This window comes from Oratosquilla oratoria, chromosome 32 (genome assembly GCF_046742065.1).
Source record: "Oratosquilla oratoria isolate Oo_2021 chromosome 32, ASM4674206v1, whole genome shotgun sequence".
Classification (NCBI taxonomy): domain Eukaryota; kingdom Metazoa; phylum Arthropoda; class Malacostraca; order Stomatopoda; family Squillidae; genus Oratosquilla; species Oratosquilla oratoria.
In genome coordinates, this window is record NC_134808.1 from 42,561,278 (window position 1) to 42,588,911 (window position 27,634).

General features: G+C 36.3%; 1 protein-coding gene across 1 annotated transcript in view; it reads right to left on the reverse strand.

The window, feature by feature from the left end:
* Positions 1 to 27,634, reverse strand: part of LOC143017449 (zwei Ig domain protein zig-8-like) — a 453,767-nt gene that overhangs the window by 36,719 nt on the left and 389,414 nt on the right. Inside the window, exon 5 of the mRNA XM_076172203.1 lies at positions 17,243 to 17,393. Within this exon, the coding sequence (XP_076028318.1) occupies positions 17,243 to 17,393 (151 nt within the window). The remainder of the gene's footprint in view (positions 1 to 17,242; positions 17,394 to 27,634) is intronic.

A 27,634-nucleotide genomic window follows, 5' to 3' on the forward strand; every position in this document is an offset into this window, starting at 1 on the left:
AGTGTATTAGTAGTAGTAAGAACAGTAGTAATAGTAGAAGTATAGTAGTAGTAATAGTAACAGTAGTAACAGGAGTAATAGAAGTAGTAATGATAGTAGTAACAGACACGGTAAAGGAAACATGGACAGGAGGTGAAGCTTTTATGACGTTTCGTCTAACGACTTTCTCAAAGGAATGAGCATACTAGAAGGCGGGTTTATAAACTCTGTGTGTTTCTAGTATGCTCATTCCTTTGAGAAAGTCGTTAGACGAAACGTCAGGAATAAAAGCTTCACCTCCAGTCCATGTTTCCTTTACCGTGTCTATACAACTTGTTCACATGGATTTTCATAGTAGTAACAGTGGAAGTAGTAGAATTTTTAGTAATAGTAATATTAGTAAGATAGTAGTCAAAATAGTAGTAATGGTAGTAATATAGTAAAAGCAGTAGTAATAGTAGTATAGAAGTAGTAATAGTATATTAGTAGCAATAGTATAGTAGTAATAATATAGTATAGTAGTGGTGGTAGTTGTAATGGTAGTGGTAAAAGTAATAGTTGTATTAGTAGTAAGGGTGGTAGTAGTAATGGCAGTATAGAAGTGGTAGTAATAGTAGTAGTAGTGACAAGTGTATTAGTAGTAGTAAGAATAGTAATAGAAGTATAGTAGTAATAATAGTAACAGTAGTAGGAGTAATAGAAATAGTAATGATAGTAACAGTGGAAGCATTAGTAATATTAGTAAAATAGTATTAGTAAAAATAGTGGTAATGGTAGTAATATAGTAAAAGTAGTAGAAGTATTAGTAGTGGTAGTAATAGTAAAAGTACTAGTAGTAATAGTAATAATAGTACAAGTATTAGTGATAGCAGTAGTAGCAATAGTATAAGTGATAATAGTAATAGAAGTAGTGTAGTAAAATAGTAGTAGTAGTAGTAGCATTGGCAGTAGAATAGTACTAGTGGTAGTGTTATATTAGTAGCAATAGTATAGAGGTAGTAATAGTGTGGTATAGTAGTAGTGGTAGAAGTAATAGTAATGTATTAGTAGTAATGGTGGTAGTAGTAATGGCAGTAGTAGCAATAGTAGTATAGAAGTAGTACTAGTATATTAGTAGTAACAGTAGTGTATTAGTAGTAGTAAGAACAGTAGAAGTAATAGTAGTAGTAATAGGAGTAATAGAAGTAGTAATTATAATAGTAACAGTGGTAGTAGAAATATTAGTAAAATAGTAATAGTCAAAATAGTAGAAATATAGTAAAAGTAGTAGTAAAACACTACTAGTAGTAATAGTAATAATAGTACAAGTATTAGTAATGGTAGTGATAACAGTAGTAGCAATAGTAAAAGTAATAGTAGTAAAATACCATTAGTAATAATAGTACAAGTATTAGCAATGGTAGTAATACCTGTAGTAGTAATAGAGGTAGTAATAGTAAAATAGTAATAGCAATACTAGTAGTAATAGTAATGGTAATACCAATGACAGAAGTAATAGTAGTAGTATATTAGTAGCAATAGTATAGTAGTAATAGTGTAGTATAGTAGTAGTGGTAGAAGTAGAAGTATAGTAGTGTAGTAGTAATTGTAGTTTTAGAAGTAATAGTAGTAGTGGTAGATGTAATAGCAGTAGTAGTAATAAGAGTAGTAGAAGTATTGGTAATGATTGTAATAGTAGTAGACATAGTAGTAATAATAGTAATAGTATTATTAGAAATAGTAATAGTAGTAATGGCAGTAGTAGTAGAGTAGTAAGAGTACTATAGTTGTAATACTAGTATACTAATAGTAATAGTAATATAATAGTAACAGTAATAGGTGGTCCGATTATAAACCACTAGTTATGATGGAGAATACTGTGAAAATTATTTGGACAGCATGAATGTTTGAAGAAATGAATTGAACGAGAAACGAGTTAAGTACCCCAGAGGAAAAAAAGAAAATAAGACTGAATAACAGAGTGAATGGAACAAATGCATAATAATGAAGATTTAATGAAATGAAAGAATATTGTGACATAAAACATTAAGTTAAAGTAGAGCTACTTAAGACACGGGTTGGATGGGAGATTAAGTGGATAAAAAGTCGATTGAATGAGGAAGCCTCTGAGTGACAAGAGCACTCAGTAAGATAAGAATCTGTTGATGAAAGCGTCTTGGAAGACGAAGACGTCCATAAGAAAGACTTGATTAATGAATCACCTAAAGCAAACTCGAACAAGCCATTTTCTATTATCTATAGTCAAAAACGCTCCTTCGTTATCCCGAATGGATAATTGATAGGATAAGTTTTATGGAATTAATATTTTAGGGAATTTAAGGCCACCCATACGGACCAGAGGTATGCAGTATTATCAAAAAAGATAATAAACACTTTTAGTTTCTATAATCCCTCATTTCTTTAACCCCGTCTTATATCTCGCGTTTATCAAATCTGTCACTCCTAACTCACTTTCCCACTCTCACGAAGTTTGAAGAAAGAAAACCCTGCTATGACAAGCCCTGTCAGTTTCGGAAAATCCCTTTTAATACTACTACTACTATTACTACTAATATTACTATTATCATGATTATATTATTTTTGTTATCATTATTGTTATTATTGTTTTTATTGCTATTATTATTGTTATCAATATTATTATTATTATTATTATTATTATTATTGCTTTTATTATTATTTTTTATTAATTGTTATTATCATTATTATTATTATTATCATCATCATTATTATTATTATTTCACCGATGTTTGGTTCACCTTATCCCCTGGCCAATGTAAGAATCGAACTCACGACCACGTGCTCATAGTTCGACACGGTATCCACTGGCCTACCGTGCGGCCCAATGAGTGAATATATTCTCCTCATGGATATAAGGCCAAGTTTTAGCTAAACACTCTGAATGATGCAGTCACTCTGCCTTCCTAGTCGTGGGTTCGAGTCCCGCACTTCCCTACAATTTTAAACAGTGACTGTTACTTGCCCCAATAATGTATGTGTGTGTGTGTGTGATTCACCATGGTCTTGAATCACGTGTTGGACTCGTAATCGACAGCTATTATCCTCCCAGAAGAGAGCTCAGAGCTCACATATGACCGATCTATGGGTAATGCTGTGACCTTACACGCATATACACCCCAAACTTCCCACCCACGAGAGTTGGAGTAACAACCCGCAGCGCGGCGATACTGAAATTATTTCAGCCTTGGGCGGGATTCGAACCCGGACCTCCGTATTGGCAGCCGGGAACTGTACCAACTACGCTCTGTGTGTGTGTGTGTGTGTGTGTGTGTGTATGTTTAATCTTGCATGTACCACAGGGTCACTTACCACGTTACAAGGGGCGCAGTGTACGGGGTGATCTAATAGAGGTGTGCAAGTGGATCAAAGGCTTTAACAAGGGTGATGCAAACAAGGTCATCATATTAAAACAACAGGGCAGGACTGGCAGTAATGGTTATAAACTGGGCAAATTTAGATTTAAAAAGGAAATAGGCAAGAATTGGTTTACCAATAGGGTGGTTGACAAATGGAATAAAGTTAGTTACCATGTAGTAAGCGCTGAAACTATCAGTTGTTTTAAGAAACGATTAGACAACTTTATGGATGGGGATGACAGGTGGTGATGGATACGAAGCTGCCTAGTGTAGGCCTTATGGTCGCTTGCAGTCTCCTTCATTCTTATGTTCTTATGTTAACAAAATAGCTCTTCTCATAGACGAGGTGCAATCCCTCGGCTCACCCGTTTATGAGAGAAATCATTCGGTGACGTGTGTGCAGGATTCGAACCTGCTCCATCACCCCGTTTAGTAACTTTACACATTGTCTTGTTTAGTTAACTCACGCTAACCTCGCACAGAATGATTCGAGCTATGAGGCTATCAAGCCTCTCGTTCATTTGGATCTGAATGACTTCGAGGGACAAATCTATTCACACGAACTGCGGTCCTCTTGTTCCGTTCTCAAACTCGAGACCTCACGGAAGCTTCTGCCTTGAGCCAACAGTAAAAGACTTTGATAGTCTTCTTAGTCACACTTCTCAGCTCGGTGCTATAAACGCAGTACACTGCCCTCTTATTGCTTGTCCCAAAGGATAATTGTCACTAAGATTAGAGCTGATGGTTATTGTGTAAGAAATGAAGGAGATGGATTATTTGCGTACATAAAGTAGTTGGAGAGCTTTTGGATAATCTCATCAGTCATCAAGTCTTCTGTTCAAGTCATTTGTTCCTCGGTAAAAGCACGATAGAAATATGTGGTCACATGAAAATAATCTGTGTTGCTTCATGTATTGAAATGTTACTATGTTTCTATTTATAAGAGTTTCCATGATGTGGTACTTGTATTTTCTAGTTTTAAAAAATTCGTATTAACGAAAAGAAATCTATAATAACTTATCCTTGTAATGTTTATTTACATATCAAAGGCTACGTTTTGAACTGTCATACAGTGAGCATGTTTGCGATATATCTTAGCTTCTTCAGCATGGGTGCTTAGGCCTAAGTGACATAAAACAGCCTTGCTTTAGTTATGATAAAATATGTAAAGACGCTCCAACCTGAATAAAGAGTAAAACTATCTGGCGCGCGTGCATGTTCCACCATGGTTTTTAGATCACGTGTTGGACTCGTGATCGACAGCTATTTCCCTCCCGGAAGAGAGGTCAGATCTTGTATATGACCGATCTATGGATAATGATGTGACCTTACACGCACACACATACACCCGAACTCCCCGCCCACGAGAGTTGGAATAACAACCCGCAGCGCAGCAATTCTGAAATTATTTCAGGCCTGGGCGGGATTCGAACCTGGACCTCCGTAGTGGCAGCCGGGAACTTTACCAACCGTGCCACGAAGACTTTATGATATGGCGATGGTGTGTGTGTGTGTGTGTGTGTGTATGCGCGCGCGCGTGCGTTTACCTAATTGTAGTACAAAGGGATAGAGCTATGTTAATGTACTATATGTGTTTACATAGATTACTTCTTTTAACGTCTCATATATTGGTGCATCTATGTCAAAAGATATGCTTCCCAATATCGTATCTTTTGATACGCCGTCTTGTTATTATTTTACCTCGTAGTAACAGATCCTATCTACTCTTTCTAATCCTTTCTTTGCTCCAAATATCATTACCATATCACCTCTGCTCCTGTCTCTCTTCCTTCCTCTACTATTTGATAAACTACTATACCCAACATATAATGTGAAATGATAGAACATTCACAGGCTCCAATGTGGATCCAGTTTTGCAAAAGAAAATTATGAATACGATTGTAATGGATTGTTATACAATATGAAGAGAGTCCTTGCAGACTCCTTGCAATATTTAGAACTAAGACCTCAAAGAAGCCGAAAATCTATACGAAAATATCAGACGAATGAGATGGGATTGTGAGCTCTTGTAAAGAAATAGGGGGGAGAGTGTTCAGACAAATAAGAATATGACAAGAGGCAAACACTGAAGAAAATGAGTTACAAGAAATGGGAAGGCGAGTTCAAGGAAGCCATCAGATTTCAAGGAAGGTTGTAGTCAATGGAGGACAGAACCTTCGAGTCGCCTGAGGTATACTGTTACAAGAAAGCAAATAAGTAAACAAACGCTCGGTTGGTCCAACAAGTGCATATTGACCCTAGCCACCCCCTCCCCCCCCAAAAAAAAATCTGAGTTCAGGTAAATAAAATGAAACTGGAAAAGAATAAACGAGTAATCAAGTAGACTTCTGAAAAGGTGCTGTGATTACTCAAGTAAACACAAACATATGCATGCACACACACAAATACACGCGCGTACTCACACACACAAGCGCACTCACACACACACACATACACATACACGAGGGAGAGAGAAACAGACAGACAAGCAGATAGATAAGTTTGAAGATTAGATATATGTAGAGTATGTATATATGTAGAGTATGTATATATATAGCAATATATTATATATATATATATATGTGCGTGTGTGTGTGTGTGTGTGTGTGAGTGTTTTTATGTATAATTTAAAACAAGCAGCGTATCCATTATACCTATGTAAGTAATATCAATAAGTACGCTATTGTATGTATATATACAGCATTTTCTGGGGCTGTACTATCGTGTAAAGTATGGAATAATTAATCACGGGAAGAAAGCTAATCAAAGAAGAACGTTTGTCTCGTAAATGTTCCTGAACCTTTAAAGTTATGTGACTCTATTTGTCAACGAGGTTAGTTAATGAATGGGTTCATTGTTTTAAACAGATATGTATATGTAGATACGTTGTGCTTCCTTGATTTGATTCCTTCTAACATGGAGTTCTTCCTTAGAGTTAATGTAATAGTGTGGCGTTTGTAAGAGTGTAATCGTAACAATGTAGTTAGATATCTTTCCTGGATCACGACCTCTTCCCGCGGAAACTTTATTTTCTTGAGTGTTTTTGTTTATCCGTTTTCTTTTAATCAGTAAGTCCATTCGATATAGTTTTAACTTTTAAATTGAGGCGAACTAAACGGATAAGAGTGAATGGCTAAGTCTTATTGAAATTACGAACACAAACGCACTCTCATATACACAGGTATACATGCACGCTCACACAGGCACAGGCCTAACATATGCACACACACACACACACACACACACACACGCACACACACACACACACACACACATATGCACACACACACACACACACACACACACACACACACACACACACACACACACACACACATATATATATATATATATATGTGTGTGTGTGTGTGTGTATACTCATGCATATACACATGACCACACGCAAATCCATACTTATGTATATATTTAATATATTCATATATGTAATATTGACAAGTTTATTACACAAAATTGTCTTCCCTTCGTCTACTCTTGGTCGAAGGCTAACTTCGATACGTCCTTTGCTAAACTGTCTTCGTTAAACACGACTGCAGACGCTTCCAGCATACGTTCCAGGATCAAATTACATCTACAGAGGAAAGACGACGAGACTCCAAGAAGCAGGAGAGAGTCTGTACCTTCGATCTATGGAAAGGAACCTAAATGTATGGGGTGCGAGTCTCCACTGGGGGCAATGAAAAGGAGTCTCGAAGGTTTACTAAAGGAGCCGTGGTTTCTGACCTCCACTTTAGCGTTCCAGTTTCCCAAAAGAAGAGTTGAGGAGCTTCAGATTCCAAGAAAAGTTTTACCATGGGATAAAGGTAGAATGTCAAGAAAGGATAATGAAGGGTCTTGCGGACGAAAAGAGATAGAAAGATTTGTAAATGATAGAGGCAAGAAGAAGGGATGAGGAATGAGGAAAGGAGGAAAGCGGTTAAAGGGGAAGAAGTGGACGTGAAGGTGAGAGAAAAAGTGAAGTAGAAGACGGGAAGAAGACGAAGAATAGGAAGCAGAAGATGGGAAGAAGGAATAGGAGCAATAGGAAAAGAAGAAAAAAATAGAATAAGAAGAGTTAGGAGCTTCAGATTACAAGGAAGCTTTTACCATGGAATAAGGGTAGAATGTCATGAGAAGATAATGAAGGGTCTTGGTGGAGAAAAGAGACAGGAAGATTTATAAATGATAGAGGCAAGAAGAAGGGACGAGAAATGGGGAAATGAAGAAAGGGGGAAGAGGTGATATCGAAGGGGAGAGAAAAGGGGAAGCAGAAGATGGGAAGAAGGAGGAGGAGGAGGAGGAATAGGAAGAAAAGGAAAAAAAAAAAAGATGGCCTCAGATTGAAGAAGAACAATCTTGGCCCCCAAGACTCAGTGAACAGTGACTTGAACTCGAGATTGATGTGCTGAGCCTTGAGGAAGGACGAGGAGTACCTGTATGTCGGCCTCAGGGAGTCGTTGACAGGAGATGCGAGTGGGAACTGAAGGGAATGGAAGGGTGGAAAGTAGAGATTGATTACGAGCGTTGCTCAGGGTTTGGTCTCGGAAGCATTGCTAAGATTCGATAACATGACATAACCGAGAACAAAAAGAAGCAGATGAGTATAGATTATTATTTAATTTTATTATTTTATATTGTATTTTATTTTTGGTTGTTTATTTATTTATTTATTCATTACTTATTTTTGCTATCAGGGGTGTAGATTATTTGAAGAAATTCAGAAAAAAGTGCAAGAAATGTGCTGAGGTGGGTATGGGTATGGATGAATTATTATTATTATTTTTTTTTTTTTTTTTTACCCCAGGATATGGAATAATATGGCTTTGGTATACAACTATTAATAGATAAATGAATAAGTAGATACAAAAATAGATAAATAAATAAGTAAATAAATACATAATTATTGAATGAATATATAAATACATACATAATTATTGAATGAATATATAAATAAATAAATGAATGAATAGATAAATAAGCAAATGAACAAATAAGTAGATTGATAAATCAATAAATGAGTAAATAAACTAATGAATAAATAAATATACATGTAAAAAACGATTTATAAATCGATGAATATATAAGTAAATAAATGAATAAAAATCTATATATATTAGAATTAAATAAGTGAAAATAGAAAGGTTGCTCAAACTAGTATTAGAACTAGTCGACCCTAATATTGGATATGACAGCCCGTTTACACACTGGAGATAGCAAAGCACATTTCACTGGCCCAAATCTAACATAATTATCACCAAAAAATCTCACCAATACAAAGAAACTGTTGTCATTGTTTAGACTACGTGTCAAGAGATATTAAACGCAGCCAGCGCCACTACATACTCGTATTTCAAATTTCACTTGATGAGTTCCACAGAGTAAATTCCTGATACTTAGAAAGTAGATAATCAGAGTGAATTTCCAGGGTCAGTTGAAGGGAATGTTACTACTTGAAAATATATGGGGTTGCATGTTTCAATTAAAGATAAGCTAGTAACTTTTAAGTGCAATGAAAAGGTTGAACTATTTTGTGGTGTCGAATATGCTATTATAACTTTGACTAGTGAATGTACTTTTGACTATGGAGTATAAGTTACAGTCATAGAAATATTTCTACATAAAAGAATATATAAAGTACTTAACATTATGAATAATATATTCTAAATGTAACTTTTAAGTGCAGTGAAAAGGTTGAACTATTTTGTGGTGTCGAACATGCTATTATAACTTTGACTAGTGAATGTACTTTTGAAAATGGTTGGATGAATGAAGCGAATGAAGCATCATACGGTGGTATTAAAAAAAATCTTTCCCTTCCAAGGATTTGTACTAAGATTTATATAAGGAAAGATTTATGTAAGGACAGATTTTTTTAAGAATACCACCGTAATATTCTTACGGTGGTATTCTTAAGAAAAAAATCTTTCCCTTCCAAGGATTTATATAAGATTTATATAAGGAAAGACTTTTTTAAGAATATCACCGTTAGAGTGTCCAGCAAGCAAAAATGTACGTAGGAAGTTAATGTATAAACTAAAGCGACATTTTGTTCCACGAGTGGAAGGATTTAGTGAGGATAAACAAGCAACATTGCAAGGATGTGACGAGGTGCAAGTTTTGCGTAAATGACACGGAAAAGAAGTGAAAGAACTGTATCGAATGGGATTAATGCGAACAAAGATGCTTCTCTTGTATTCCTAGACTCTCCTGTTTGATGATAACGAAACGTCAGTTGAAAAATAAAACTTAGGCAGAGTTGGGGGAAGCTGGAAGGGTCCACCTCCAAGAGCGATTTTCTAAGAATATTCTAGTTAAGGCCTACTCGTTAAGCTCACCGAGCCAGGCGTTTTTGGTCTTTGATTAAATGAAAACGCCAGGGGAGAACCCTTGTCCTCGATTATTATTATTGTTACTCTTTCTTATCAAATGAAATGAAAGTAGAGAATTGACCTCAGGATTGGGGTTATATGTGACCTCTGGATTTGAGTGTACACGTTTCGGCATGACCGAGGTAAGGTGAATAGGCGAGTAATATTAGTTTTGACAAAAAAAAAAAAAAAAAAAATGTAGTCCAAGAAGGATAGGAAGAGGAAGGCGAGGGAAAAGAAGATGAAAGGAAGGTTAAATATGACGACTAAGAAAGAGAATAGTAAATATGAAATTATAATGAAGAAAAAGAAAAGAGAAAGAAGCAAGAAAGAGAGAGACGAAAGGAACACATTGACATTAGTTCCACTCCAAGGTTGGATGGTCCAGTTCTCGAACCAGAACGATGAAGTGTGTGGGCGGCGATGGGATGAGGAGAAAGGGGGAGGGGGAGGAGGGGTGGGAAGGGAATTCAAAGCGCGTGAGCTTGGTAAGAATATGCGACGTGAGACTTGAGGTGTGAGAAAATCACGTTCATGCCTGGCACAAGGGGAGAGGGAGTATTCGTGTCAGATCGATGAGCAGTAACGAAAGTTAACACTTGAGAGGGTTTTATATTTTCTCTCCTCGTCTTCCTCCCCTATTCTATTTTGTTTTAACCTATTTAGTTGATGTGGTCAGAACGACTTTTTTGTTTTTTTTGTAACTATACTGTATGTTGATCCTGTTGTCAAACCTCATACTATTGCTTGTTAATCATCTTTTTATATATGTAAAAATGGAATATGGTCGCATTTAGCAGTCTACTCTACCTTGATTCCTGGATATTAGTGAATATCAGGTTGATATTCTTTTGAACCCTCAGTGGCATTATCGGTAGAGCGGTCGACTGGCAACAAGTCGGTCCCGGATTATACATTGCGTGTGTGTGTGCATATATACTAAAATTCATTCCTAAATGCAAAAGTTAACGTCATACATAATAATTTTATTTTTTCTGTGCAACATCTAGGACATTAGTTATAAAACACATCATACTAAAGGACATAATGGATATAAATGTAATTTCTAAATCTCCAATATACCGAGAGAGTGCTGCACAGACAAAGGCCTTGCAACCTATATTCGGCCCGAGCCCTATATTGTCTAATGATGAAGGACCTTTCAAACGCTCCACTATCTTCTCGCAGAAGGCGTCCTCGTTGTCTTCAGCAACGTCTAAATAGGTCAATGAGTTATGACCCCAAAAGTGAGATCACTGACCTGTCACAGTGACCTGTCACTGACCTGTCACAGTGATCGGTGACCACGAGCCTCAGAATAGAGAGTCAACGGTGCTGGATCTCAAAAAAAAGATTATCGTCATCTGTGTCATTAAAACAACGGTCGACCTATGACCCATAAAGGAAGACGGTGACCTATGTGGTCAAAAGAAAAGTCGGCAATATGTTACCTCAACAAAGGTTAGTTTTGAGTGTCCTCGTATTTGAAGTCACCGAAATGAGACCTCTGAACTAAGGTAAACATCGTATCACCTCAACATATAGATTGGTGGCAGGTGATCTTAAAAGAGAGGTCGGTGACACTCCACCTCAAAATGAGGTCAATGATTTGTGAAATCAAAGCACAGGGCTATGATAAGTAGCCTCAAAAGATTGACTGGCGAAGCAGGACCTCCAAAAAGAGAGCTAAGTGGCTCTTGGCCTCAAAAGAGATATATGTGATCAGAAAATGTAAACTGACCTCAAAAGAAAGGTCGATGACTTATGGATACAAAAACGACCAAAATTACAAAATTCATGTCAGTGGTTCGTGAAAATGATAGTTAATTTAGGAGGTCAGTGGCATATAATCTCAGTATTTCGATAATTCTTCTTTTGGAAAAAAAAAAATCATGGGCTTCTCCGTAGCAAATTCAAAATAGTTTACTTAGTAATTTTACTACATGTCATTTCCATGCGCATTTTCATATCAGTCAACCACATTTAAACATAAAAAGGAGATTTTTCGAGGACTTCTTGCCTAAAAAGAAATAGCTAAGGGGTTTTCTTCTTTGTGAAAGCCGCTCCAAGATCACCCCAAGAAATGTCAAAATGTTATCTTTGTACACGCCCGGTGCCACAGGAAAGCAATTAGTTAGCATTCTACTTTACTCTAGCTAAAAATATATGAGGCGTCCAGAAACAGAGGGGCATCCCCGCTACTTTTACTGGCTTCGAATTAAATACGTATCATGAAAGGCCTAATCCTCATCTGTGTGTGTGTGTGTGTGTGTGTGTGTGTATTCACCTCGGATCTGCTGCAGTCTCTGTCGAGACAGCCAGACACCACCCTACGGCAGTGAGCTCAGAGCTCATTATTTGCCGATCTCTGGGTAGGTCTGAGACCACACACACCACACACCGGGACAGCAAGGTCACAACTCCTTGACTAACGTCCCGTACCTACTCACTGCTAGGTGAACAGGGGTTACACGTGAAAGGAGACAAACCCAACTTATCTCCGCCCGGCCGGGGAATCGAACCCCAGTTCTTTGGCTTGTGAGGCCAGTCTTTACCAATCCGCCACCGAGCCGTGTGTGTGTGTGTGTGTGTGTGTGCGTGTGTGTGTGTGTGTGCAAGGTAACCACTAATGAAAATAAAACGACCGGAGCAGAGCGCTTTCGTGAATTACATCTTCAGTGCAGAAATAGAGAGTATAATGTATTTTTCCACTGATGACGTAATACACGAAAGCGCTCTGCTCCAATGTCATATTTTCACGTTCCCCAATTTATATACATATATTTTTCCTCCCCGTTCTCACATTCTATGTTGTTTCGAATGCCCAGCCTGTGTTCTACGTATTGCCAACACCTGAAGGACCAAGTTTACTGACATTTTGACGTTTTTATGGCGAACCGGCGTGCGTATAGTGACCTTCCCAAAGTCTCGAGTTTCACCTATGGCCAAAACAATCGTTGGTTGTTTCCTCTCGGCTGGGGCATGGGGGATGGAGGATATGCTGTTATAATCAGTGTGTAGACTTTTCTATTTCAAATTGTTTGTATTTTGTATGTAAATCTTTAAGAGTACGGTTTGGATTTAAGGAGATTTTCATTTATACGCACCTCCTGTCTATGTTTGTGTCCAGGTCAACATATTAAAGGGACATTTGGTTCCATCGGATATTCGAGGCGAAATGTCGGAGCTCAGTATATATGTATTAATTTTTATTATTTTATGTCTTTGATATTTAAGGTTAAGTTGTGAGCCCCAGAGGTATTGTAATGGGTTCTGAATAGGTTTAAGATTAGTAAGTAAGGATTAGGAAGGTTATGTTTTATTTAAAGACAATAGGTGGATGTCTATGCTCTAGCGATTTTTGGCAATCCCGTGGTCATGTCAGAGTATGTAAGGGCAGACCAGACAAGGGTCAATGTTTTTTTTTTCCCCATTTCTGTTCCCCGATTATTAAGCAGAACAGATTCCATAGAGAATCTAACCGAGTAGGAGGTCACCAAGACAACCCTCAAAAATCATCGGAAGAAGCTAGTATCACCTTATGTTAAAGACATATTTCAAAAGGGAAAGAAATGGGTATTGATGGGTGGGGGTGGCTATCTCCCTTATCAGGGGAAAAAATATTGGTATATAGATAGATATACAACGGTAAAGAGATGCTGTAATGATTATAATTTATCTTATATTATTTGTTTTTGTTTTGTTATCATTTGTCTGTCTGATTTTTATTTATTATTAGTTATATGTCAATTTATTATTATTTACTATTTACCTGTTTGTTTATTATTTAACTATACCTATGCATTTATTTATGTATTTTATTTGTTATTTACATTATCATAGTTTTTATTTATTATTTTATTATTAATATGATTTTTTTTTCGCATCCGACCTAGATATGGATCAAAAGGTCTCCTGTCGGCATGCTCCGCCTTTGTAATCTTTGTAAAGAGAAACTTAACTGTGTAAGATTTGCTGACCCCCAGAGGATATCATGACTAATAGTCTCTGAATCATTGTTCCTTGAATAACAGTATACAATGTGCTGATGATGATATGGTTTAACGTCACACACTCCCCCCTATCGTGAGGCTAGGACGGTACTCCTCACAGATGGCTAAGTAGCGTGGAATTTAATTAACCATGCCCTTGGTTCAACTTCGCCGGTGGCAGGATTCGAACCGCCATCATCTCGACCTTCGTCGCAAGTAACGACGCCCTAACCCGCTCAGTTACAATGTAACTTGAAATTATGGGTCAACGAAATGTGCCCTTTAAACCAGCAGGTGAAATACAGCCTTAAAGAATAAGTCGTCCCTATGTGACCTCATAATAGAGGTCAATAATTTGTGACCCCAGAGGAGAGGTCGTTGACGTTTGTCTTTTAGATGTCAAGGGATACGTGATCAAATCAACAAGTTACCTGCCACCCGTTTGCACCAAGCGTTTACTCGTATAACTAACTTATTTTCAGTTAATTTGTATTTATATTTCTGTACTTATTATTACTTCTGTCCACTTATTTATCTTTTATATGTTTATCTATTTGAATATTTTTATTTCTGTTACTTATTTACTTATTCATATATCTATTTACTTACCTATTCATCTATTAACTATTCATATACTCATAACCTGGAATTTTGTAAATAGTTATATGCATTCAATACTAATTTAAAACAAGGGTTCATTAGACCATCGACCCGTACCTCAATTAACCTGACAGAATACAGAACGATATTATATTGAGACTGATTAAATATACAATAGTACAACAACGGACATCAATTGGTTCAAATTGTAATGACTTTATTCATCAGTTAAGCATTAATATAAAAAAACAATGTGCAATGTTTTCTCTGTAAAGTTTAAATGTTTAAGCAGTCTTTCGCTAGTCATCTTATTGGGCCACAAGGATCAATAAAAGGGGCCACCAACTGAAAGTCACTAGCAGTTAGTGAATGCAAAACGACTAAATTTAGTGTTGAAGTCATCTCCACGAGGTTAAACAATAGCAATGCATAAGTACGAGGTATACGTAAAAAAGGTTGAGAACCCCGGCCCTAGGGGTTCGTGAACCCAAGGTTGAGAATATCTGCTTTAGAGATATTAAAAGCACCCCTATCGACCAGAGTTTGGGTCCTTCTTTTATTTTTGGAGACAAATTTTCACGTACAGAACAGTGCTGGACCACTTTTTAACTATTTTCGTTTGGCTTTGATTTCTTCTCCAATATTTCCCCGTATTTGTAAGACATATTACATTGATTTTACTATGGCGAGGGATAAGAATATTGACACTGTGTTCCCCTGCACGTCGTAAAAGGCGAAGTATTGAACATTGTTTTGACTCAGCCTTCCCCTAAGCAAATAGTAACAAATTACTGGTTTATAGATTAATTTACCTATATATTCACTTTTATTTATTCATCTATTCATTCATTTATTGCTTATTTATCTATTTTTTATCTGATTATTTGATATCCTCAGCCTCATAAAGAAAGTGCCTAAGTTATTTGTCCAACTTTTCAGGAAATCGAAAAAAAAATAGTTTTTCTATTTTATAAATGTACGTAACGTTCCTCCTAACGTAGTTTTAACGTACTCAGACACTAAATAAAACATTGGGAATTGTACCACAAGGAGCAATAAAAAAAACAAAAACAGAAATTGACGAAAAATGACTTAGGCAATTTCTTTATGAGGGTGACGATATGTTATCGATTTTACATTTATTTATTTATCTATTTAATTATTTCATTATTTAATTGTGTATTTATATATAAATTCATTTATCTTTTCATCCATCAAATTATTTTAACATTAATTTGTTTTGTCAGGAAGCAGACTTTGCAATATATCCTTGACCTTTTCCCGGCCAAAAGAAATATGATTCAACCTTATGGTTGACAAAAAACATATGCAAGCTTTCATCACAATCTATGTGCTTTCTCTTTTCAGAAAAACAACTCTTCATCCAACATGAAACAAAGTTGAAAGAAAAGATCCTAAGATAAGGATAATGGCAGTCAGCTTAAATGGATTTCTTGGTGTACATGTAAGTCACCTAGCGAAAATAATAAAATTTCTGAAAGCCTTCATGTTAAGGTATGTACAACATAAATTGTATTTTTTTTTTTTTTTTTTTTTTTTTTTTTTAGTGGGCACGTGTGTAAATTAAGAGTCTGAAGCATGGTGTGGAAAAGGAAATAAATTTCTGGAATGATAATGAATGCGATTGGAAATGAAAGAGAGGAGGCTGGAAAGCTCTTTGTCGGTTTTTGTAAGGCGTATTTGCATAAGTATGGGATGCACAACTCGGCACAGATGGATACTGTCACGCGACTGAGGGAAGTCCTGCCGTTAAGTTTCTTGCAAAAATTAAACTAATTCTTATTGTGTGTGTGTAATATATATATATATATATATATATATATATATACAGTACATATCAGATAATTCTTATGGCCGTCGCGTATAGGACTCGAACCTACCGCTCTGACGCCAAGAGGCTACCAGACGGTGCCTTAATCCGCTCGGCTACTGGATTACAAAGGAGGAACATGCCGACAGGAGACCTTTTGGTCCATAACTAGGTCGGATGCGAAAAAATATAATAATGATAAGTAAATGATAAATATATATTATAATAATATAAATATATATTCACATATCTATGTAATTCGACATTTGTCATTATAGTCGAAGTGAATTAATTACGACGGCAATAAATCTTAGCACTGAAAAAAACAGTCATTGTTTCTGAACACATTAATAGAATGACAATGAAATCCGATTTTGTTTTCGAGTTTTTAGCCCTTCAGAGGTATGGATGATACGCATACACGGGTTGAGTCCGTGTGTGTATAGAATGTATGTGTATATGTATGTATTTATGTACATATCTATACATGTTCGTACTTTAGTGCATGTGCATATGTATCCATGTACGCATGTATATAGATCTGCATGGATCAATATAGTTGAGTCTTTGTGTGTATAGAATGTATGTGTGTATGTATTTATATATATATATATATATATATATATATATATATATATATATATATATATACATGTTCGTACTTATGTGCATGTGTACGTGTATCCATGTACGTACGTACACAGATCTCCATGAATCAATATAGTTCTTGTACTAAAATCAAACCTTACCTTATTTCCAACCTTAACTCCAATTTAACCCCAACTTTATCATTAACACGATTCTTAACATGCACTGATACTAACCTACGTACCTCTTATGTTAAATATGATATAAACTTACCTGTCTGTTGTGCTAAAATCAAACCTTACCATACTTATAATCTTAATTCCAGTTAACCCAAACTTTATCATTAACACGACTCTTAACATGCATTGATACTAACCTACGTACCTCTTATGTTAAATATCCTATAACCTTAACTTTCTGTCGTGCTAAAATCAAACCTTACCTTACTTATAACCTTAACATGCATTGATACGAACTTACGTACCTCTTATGTTAAATATGCTATAAACTTACCTGTCTGTCTGTGAGTCGAGGTCTGTGTCGTTATGTCTCCATGTGAGGGGGCCTGGGGGCCGCGGCGGGGCCACGATCCAGCAAGTGAGCAGGAGACGCGATCCCAATTCGACGTAAACCTCGGGGGGTCCCGCGATCTTGGCGCTGCCGGCTGAAACACATAGGCGTTAGCGACCCCTGTATGTGTGTGTACACGTACATGTGTATATATAATATAACACACACACACACACACACACACACACACACACACACACACACACACACACACACACACACACACACACACACACACACACGCTTCAAAGGCGAAACCGGTCAGGAATAAAGTCTCTTGTTCTTAATCGTGTCTTTCCATTTTTACCATTCATAAACCTGTTATGATGTTACTGTATATATATATATATATATATATATATATATATATATATATATATATATATATATATATATGTATATATATTTGTGTCAAATTCAACATTTGGAAATAAACTCTTCTGCTGGGATTCGAACCCCCGCCAGAGCGGCTTGCTTCTTACAAAGCGAGGACCGGTGGAGTGATGGATGAGTACGGTCCTCGCTTTGTAAGAAGCAAGCCACTCTGGCGGGGGTTCGAATCCCAGCAGAAGTTTATTTCCATATTATATGTATATATATATATATATATATATATATATACATACACATACATTTATCATCCACAATTCAGTTTAATTCTAAGCCATCAACATCGAGAAACTCGAGGAGGCCAACATGCAGAAATTGAAACATGGTACAGCTAATGACTCGAACCTGCGCTAGTACGTGACAAGTGATAGTGACTTAACAGATGGTTGGTAAATGTAAATCTGTTCACTGGGACCCATTCTTAATATATTGTCTATGTGACTATCTTTGTAACGCTCCTTAGTTATAAACTATTTGTTTATATACGCTTATTTTGAAACACTCTTTTATCTGCACTCTCCCCCTGAAGATGTGAATTACACGAAAGCGCTTTGGTATTTCGTGTTTCCTTTTCCTAAGTGGTAACCAGCATATGATATGATGTTCTTTCCCTCCTATCGGAGGAATGGTGGTCAAAACATACATCGTGTATGTACACATCAAAAGCCGCCATATCGCGTCCCTCTAATTTTTGGCTCGTCTTAAAGAAAATGCAACAGAAGTAGATAAAATCAGTGAACGAAAAGATAGTAAGAATTCATTACTTTCCATATTACTTGTAGTTACTATGTATTATGTGGTATGAAATAATATCGCAATGAACATAATACACGAACCATGAATAAGCAAATAGGAACATATAGTCATGGTATGAAAACTCGTGCCTTAAAAATCACCCTCCGACATCATTGGACACAATTTTATTTATTTATTTATTTATTCATTCATTTATTTTTGCTAAAATCAGGGAAGGATTATTTCTGTGATCCTTGGCCCACACAAAGCACAACTTCCTCCGTTAGCAAGAAAAATCATACTTAAATGGCGACGGTAATTGCGAAAAAATATTAAGTCAAGAGATTTAGATTTGCTAATGTTGCATGCAAAAGCTAATGGGAAGCAATATATAATCTCACCCCAATTATCTGTAATCCAAGATCATTAGTCTGACGGAAGGACTTTAAATATTTACTGATTTTTTGTGTGCTTTTCGAATAATGGTAATAAATAAATGAATAAATAGACAAAAATAAGTAAGGGAATAAATTAGTAATTACATACATATATATAAAAGATAGATAAATTCCTACACAGATAAATAAATAATCTAAATAAATTAATAAGTATGCAAATATATAACACAAAAATGAATAATTAAATAGATGAATAGATAAGTATGCATAATATATATATATAAATATATATATATATATATATATATATCTATAAATATATTTGCTAGTAAGAACACGGGTACGTGTGTTCACTTGTGCAAAGTAGACCACTTGGAAAAAGAAACTAACGAGAGCGTTTTCGTATATTACATCTTCAGTGCAAAAAGTCTGCACTGAAGATGTAGTATACGAAAGCGCTCTGCCTCGTTAGTTTCTTTTTCCAAGTGGTCTACTTTGCATATATATATATATATATATATATATATATATATATATATATATATATGTGTGTGTGTGTGTGTGTGTATGTATAAACAAATAAAACATATAGATGAATATGATAACTTCAAATAGTCGCTCCTCAAAGAGAAAAACAAAACGGAAACCATTAAACAGTTTAAAAGGCACCGAGAAGAAGAGAGCTCTACTGCCTCCCAGTGAAAGGAAAGTCAGAACTCACTTGATGCTGATGAAGTCCATTGAATATTGACACAGATAATTGTCTGTTTTGAGGATATCACGTATTAACCCCATCAGAGAGTGCTAGGACGGTGCATAGGAACATAAGGAGACTGCAAGAGACCATTAGGCCTACAATAGAGAGTTCCATGTCCATTACCATCTGTCATCCCCATCCATAAAGTTGTCTAAACATTTCTTAAAACAACTGATAGTTTCAGCACTCACTACATGATTACTAAGTCTATTCTATTCGTTGGCCACCCTATTAGTAAACCAATTCTTGCCTATTTCCTTCTTAAATCAAAATTTGTCCAGTTTAAATCCATTACTGCGAGTCCTCCTTTCAGGGTATATTTTGAAGAAGGAATATTAATGCATTATCCTTCTATTATGAACTCATCCCACCGCCAGGCAACCTCGAACCGCCATTACCGACCTCGTCCCCAAGAATCAACGCTCTAACCCTATCATCCAACGACCATCCGTATAGTTGTTAAAATCTTATTGAATCAAAACAAAATCTATAGAAAGATATCTTTGATAATACTTCTCCCACCGGACTTTATCATTCATTTCTCTACGGTAGCCGCCTCGCCACTACCATGTTATTGAATCACGTGCTCGACTCGTGATCAGCTGCTATTATCCCTCCCGAATGAGAATTCCATGGCCAAACTGACTTAACCTGTGGGGAACGTTGTATGTGTGTGTGATTCATCATGACCTTGGATCACGTGTTGGACTCGTGATCGACAGCTATTTCCCTCCCGGAGGAGAGCTCAGAGCTCATATAGATCGATCTATGGTAATGCTATGACCTTACACGCATACACACACACACCCAACTCTCAGCTCATGAGAGTTGAAGTAATTACCCTCAGCGCAGCGATACTGAAAATATTTCAGTCCTGGGCGGGATTCGAACCCGGACCGCCGTAGTGGCAGCCGGTAACTCTAACCACTGTGCCATCGAGTCGTGTGTGTGTGTGTGTTAGAACGTGTGTGCACTCATATAGATCGATCTATGGTAATGCTATGACCTTACACGCACACACACGCCCAACTCTCCGCTCATGAGAGTTGGAGTAACGACCCTCAGCGCAGCGATACTGAAATTATTTCAGTCCTGGGCGGGATTCAAACCCGGACGCCGTAGTGGCAGCTGGGAACTCTAACCACTGCGCCATCGAGTCGTGTGTGTGTGTTAGAACGTGTGTGCATGTGCATGATTGTGCATTCATACGTGCGTGAGTTTGTGTCTGCGTGTGGGCGTGCGTGGGCATATCATGTTAAAATGTTAGTTCTTGTTTTAGTTTGTTAGCAGCAACAAAGTTTGGAAGGTCCTCGCCCACTGTAACAATATGCATGAATGCAAGATGTCATGCATAGATTAGATACGCACAAGCACAACTTGAAGCATGACGAGAGGGACGTGGACGAAAGTTTTGATAGAAAGATCACTTATGAATGATACTATGGACGCACCCAAATGAAACAAGTTAGTATCTATTCATTGTCGCCTGAAGCTGTATTCTATTTTTTTTTTTTTCTAAGTAGGTCGTCTGTTTGATTTGTTAAGAATAGGCATTTCGTACGCTAACACAATGAGTTGATTCTGTCTTGTTTTAGACTTAATACAGCAAAGTGTCTTGATCGGTTTAAAAAGCTAATGTCTGTCATTTATTTCATGTTATTTGTTTATTTATTTTGTTATCATTTGTCTGTTTGTTTTTTATTTGCTTGATTTTCATTTATGATTACTTATATGTCAATTTATTATTATTTAATATTTACCTGTTTGTTTACTGTTTAACTATACCTATGCATTTATTTATTTATTTTGTTTATTAATATTTATATTATTATATTCATATTTATTTATTCATCTATACATCATTATTATTATTATTATTATTATTATTAATCATTATTTATCATCATTATTGTTATTATTATTATCATTATTATTATTATTTTTTCATCCGACCTAGTTATGGACCAAAAGGTCTCCTGTCGGCATGATTCGCCTTTGTAATCCTTTGTAACAGCACATTGTTCCCTGAGCACCTAAGGTACAAGAGGCGCTTTCAGACGCAACAAGGCGACTCCTGACGTAGATATCCCCGATCTTGAGAAGACGATGCCTCGGTGTCAGTCATCAGTGATCAGTGTTCCTCATCAGTGATCAGTGTCAGTCATCAGTGATCAGTGTTCCTCATCAGTGATCAGTGTCAGTCATCAGTGATCAGTGTTCCTTCTCGGGAGGCAGAGTCCATAGAAAGACGAGTATTGTTCTGCTTGTGTTCTCCTCGGCAACACAATTACAATTTTCTAAAGTTGGACCGTTTTCCTCGAAAAACCTTTCCTTTGTAATGCCGTGATTGAAAAAGCTCGGAATATCTAAATCTGTTGATTTTTTTTTTTCTTCTTTTTTTACTTCGTTCTTTGTAATTCTCGGAAAATGAGGGCCATGTAATTTAGTGGAGGATTCGGGCGTAATTTGACGGCATAATGCAATTGTAAAAGAGTTCGCTTCAGTAAAATAGAACCGTGTATGAAGGAGAGCACACGCGCCTTCAATTGAAACAAATGTCAAATATTTCCAAAGCTTGCATATTCGCACGGAAAGGGGAGGTCGCCGAATTAATGAAGCGGCCTTGCTGTGGATATGCTGTGTCTTGCGACACTGCTTCTGACCCAGGGCAGTGGACAGGATGCAGGGATGACCCGTCATCCAGGAGGTGCAAAGATTAGAGGGAGGGAGGAGGGAGGAGGTGAGTGGAGTATGTAGGGGATGGAATGGGTGGGAGTGGTTTCTATGCCTTTTTCTTTTTGGCTACCCCCCCCCCCCCCCGTGTAAGGGGAAAAAACCTTTGGTATATGTATGTATATCTACGAGTATGTTTCCTTTCCTTTTCGTCTGTTAAAGAGCGTTAAGCTACGGTCTAGAGTAGAGGCAATGTTGCAGATATAGTGTGCTCCACTTGTCACATTATCATTGCATGAAGCTTAACCCACCAACGTTTGAAACAAAGGTGATAGTTTCCCCTTTCTCTTTCATTATATACTTTCCTTCCGTCTCTCTTTTTCCTTTTCATTATTCTTCCCTTTCCTCTTCTTCCTCTTTTTTTTTCTTTTCTCTTTTTCCTCTCACCCCTTTTTTTCTTTTAATATATACTTTCCTTCGTTCTCCATTTTTTCTTTTTATTCCTCTTCCCTTTCCTTTTCCTCTTCCCTTTTTCTTTCCTATATTTTTTCCTTCCTTTCCCTTTTTTTTAATTACTCTTTTATTCACCCTTTCCGTTTGACCTGTACTTAACCCTTCTCACCCCGTATGATGTATTAAATACACGTTTATTAAGTTTATACTGTAAGAACACACACACACACACACACACCACACACACACACACACACACACACACACACACACACACACACACACACACAGATAAAATATAGTGAATGGAAAATATATAAAATAATGGAAAAATAGATAAATACATAAATAACTAAATATATCCAACTACTGTATCTCTCTCTCTATCTCTCTCTCTCTATATATATATATATATATATATATATATATATGTATGTATATATATACATACATACAGTACATATACCAAGAGCTTTTTCCCCGTATAATAGAGGTAGTCAAAAAAATTAAATGGATAGATAAAATGAAATATATTTATAAATAAATAGATCAAGGCAGAATAATAATGTCAAACCCTTTTAACTTTTACTGTTTTGTTATGTTCTGTTAGCATCTGTAAATTCCTCCCCTATTACTCCTTTGACTCGATCTCTTCAGTGTGAACACACACACACACACACACACACACACACACACACACACACGTGGCACAGCGGTAGTGTTCCCGGCCGCCAGTACGGTGGTCCAGGTTCGAACCCTGCCCAGGGCTGAAATAATTTCAGTATCGCTGCGCTGAGTCGTTACTCCAACTCTCGTGGGCGGGGAGTTGGGAGTGTGTTTACGTGTAAGGTCACAACAGTACCCATAGATCGGTCATATATGATCTCTGAGTTCTCTTCCGGGAGGGAAATAGCTGTCGATCACGAGTTCAACACGTGATCCAAGACCACGATGAAATACACACACACACACACACACACACACACACACACACACACACACACACACACACACACACACTATATGATCAAGGCACTGAAAAATTTATAAAATAAAACTTGTGTACATAGCTATAGTTAATGCTCAGTAACGTTATCATGGTACATTAAGCTTAAGCAAGTAATTCAATTGCAACAAGGAAGACTGGAAGCTAAAATAGAGTCGACGATATAATGCGTATTATGAAGTTGGTTGAACCTTATTCATAGTGGATCCTATATTACAGTGTTCTGGGTAACATAAATGTATGCTGCTGAAGTAAATGGTATTTGTTAGAAGAGGTTAGCTGAAACGAAATATATAAAATAAAAACATAAAACAAGTAGTGGTAGAACTGATCACCACAATTACATATTCTAAGCCTGGTTTTACTGATAATAAATTATAATCACAATTAAAAATTATAAGCCTGATATTAATGATAATAAATGATAACCGCAATTAAAAATTCTAAGCCTGATATTACTGATATTAAATGAATAAATGAACGAAAAAATAATTAGATAGATATAGATATATAGATAGATAGATGAATAGGTAGGTAGATAGATTGATAGACAGACAGACAGATAGGTTTGACACAGACAGATAAGTAGATATATAGCTAATTATACAAATAAAAGAACAATAAACTAAGATAGGTAACATGTAAAGTAACAAAAGCGTTTGGACATAATTATGACACGAGAACATGCACGCAAGCACATACATGCACGCACACACAGCTGCATGCACACAAGTAAACACATATTGAGGCTACGGATGATAAACTTGTAGAGAAGGATACGGGACTCCACGAGCGTTGCTTCTTTCCTGTGCACTACAATTAGGTAAATATACACACAAGCGTGAACACACACACACGCACACACACAGACACACACACACACACAGACACACACACACACACACAAACAGCCAGAAAACTTCAATATCTACATTTTGTCAAACGCAAAGTGAATAGTCAATATAGATATAAAAATAAATAAAAAGTGCAAATTTAAATACAAAAAACTCCTACAGTTTTGTAAACACACGTAGAGATTAAGCTATAAATAAACTATACAGAACTTAAAATCAACTTATTCTAAGAACATGAATAATAAACATTTACAAAATAATCCTGCAAAAAAAAAAAAAAAAACGAAAAGGAGAAAAAAATGACACATCTTTGTAAAAAATATTTGCAACCTTGTAACAAGGGCATTCACCAAGCCAATGGGAAAAACATGAATATTCAAGAACGATTGTTGGATGGAAGAATCCTTACATAAAGAAATAACATGAAAAGATAAACACATTAGCCCACAACCGCAAGAATAAATAATTTTTTTCACAAGACTTCGTAATTTTGGTTTTTGAGGAAACATCGATATTGTTACCAAATCAAAAGGCCGTATAGAGAGAATACATTTTCTTTTGCAGTTTTTTTTTTCTTATAATGAATAGAGAATGGAACAATATTTCACTCCAATATAAAGACAATCAACATAGGAAAACAACTTCGCAAATACAAAAATAAAACATTTGGTACAAATTAATTTAATTAGAATTAAATTCCCATATAAATAGAATAAACCACATTAGGCCATATATACAAGAACAGATTTTTATCATTATTTTTTTTAATATAATATAATGGAGAATTAAACGACATTTAGATCTAATATAAAGACAATCAACATAGGAAAACAACTTCGCAAATGCAGAAAAAATTATACAAAATTTAATTCAGATTTTTTTTTCTTTTTTTTTTGTAAAACTGCAGTAATCAACATCAAGACATTAGTATCAACATGAAAGAAGAATACCATTGATACAAGACATAAATGTTTTTCGCAAATACTCATTGTCTAAACTTTTTATTTTGTTAAATCATCGTAGACAAACACATCAAACACTAGTAAGAAAAAATAGGATATTGTTTACAACCAGACATTAGTCTGCAGAAGTCATTGTTACAGAAGAAAAGAACGAAAGTAAAAAACACACAATAGCAGGAAAGAGAAAATTTTCATTATACATCGTTCATAAACACAAATACGAAAAGAAACCTTCAATGGAATCACTTGTTATCCAAAACAAAATATCTAGAAAACAACGCACAGATCTAAACAGTCCCTACCTTCATCTGAACAAAACAGCCTGTCACGTTAAAACACGTGTTTAGTCTACACTACGTTATCAGGCCGAAAGGAATTTTGGTAATGCAAAAAACTGATTTAATATGATTGGTGAAACCCAGTGGATACTGTATCGAACTCATAACCAGGTAGTCATGAGTTCGAATCACGGAACCAGCTGTGTTCTTCTTGCGCCGATTCCCAACAGCCATGGCCAGGCGGGGAGGCGACCCAAACATAGGCAACAAATGACAGGGGTTTCTCTCTTCCCAATTCATGGGAGTGGGATAGTGAGGTGTCTCAAATTTGAATGAAATTATTTTGTGACATTGACGTCAGAATCCATAAAGTATATAATTCCTACATCTTCAGCCATCATGAATTGCCTGGGTTGAAATAAAGTGGATAGTGATGTGAAATAGTTTAACGTCACAAACTCCCCCCTATCGGAAGGCTAGGACGGTGCCCCTCACAGAGGACTTTGTAAGGTGGAATTTAATGAACCATGCCCTTATTTCAACTTCGCCGGTGGCAGGGTTCGAACCGCTATCCCTTCGCGGCAAGTAACGTCCTATTTCGCTCAGCCAGCGAATAGTAATAACCAGAATAGAATTAAAGTTATATAAACCCACTCTCTAACGGCGGACATCAAAGGAGTCTAAGAGTGCTGTAATTTATTTTGGCACCTATTCAACGTGATCAAGATGATTATGGTAGTTTCAGATCTCACTGACATCCATAGCACCGGAACCTACTACCACCTCAGGTACCTCTTCCACGGCGGCAGGTACGGCACCATAATTCCATCAAGCCGATCAGAACACGTACCAACCAGTATAAGAAGAGCCCCATACCGACATTTGTAGACTTAATCAACAACTAGAATTAACATTGTTGTACTACACACCTATTACTTAGCCTGCTGTTTTTAAATGCTTGTAACAACGTCTTCTCACTGTTATAGTTTTATATTGTTTTAATCTTGTAGGATACATATTTTCAGTAGAAATGCTGCTATACCCAATAAACCGTTGATTATTATTATTATTATTATTATTATTATTATTATTGTTATTATTATTATTAATTATTATCTATTTCAAGATGGCCAACACTTCACATATATTTCACACAATACGTACAGTCACGAAAAAAAAAAAAAAATACCCACCCACCCCAAGTTCTTCATGATGCAAAAGTAAAAAAAAAAAAATGTCTGACAAACGTTTTTACCTTTTCAAGAAAATAAACTTACTGTAGGCTAAATACAACAAAGGAAAATATATCTCGAAAAAAAATAATAATATTGACGTGACAACTGAAACGTGGGGAAATTTTTTTGCTTGTGAATATGCAGCCTTACTGATGTGGATGAAGACACCAAGGTGAGATTATATTGTCAACCAGGGAACAGACCGAATATTCTAATGCGAATTTTTCAGAGAAAAAGTCCCTAACAAAGGGTTTACAAAGAATTTACAAAGGATTTACATTCACAGTAAAAACATGTAAAACCCTTTCAAGCCTTCCAAGCGTAGAAGAATTCCATCACCAGATTTGAATTACTTAGGAGTCAGACATACATGTCCACATAGGATATATCAAACACATACTTGGATACATAAACTATAAGAAGAAACAAAATTATGTGTATACATTGTGACGGAAGTGGATAGGAGGTAAAGGGAACACGGGCTGATGGAAATACTTATATTCCTGACTAGTTTCGCATGACTAGTTTCGCCTGAAGAAGCCACTCAGGCGAAACTAGTCAGGAATAAAAGTATTTCCCTCAGCCCGTGTTCCC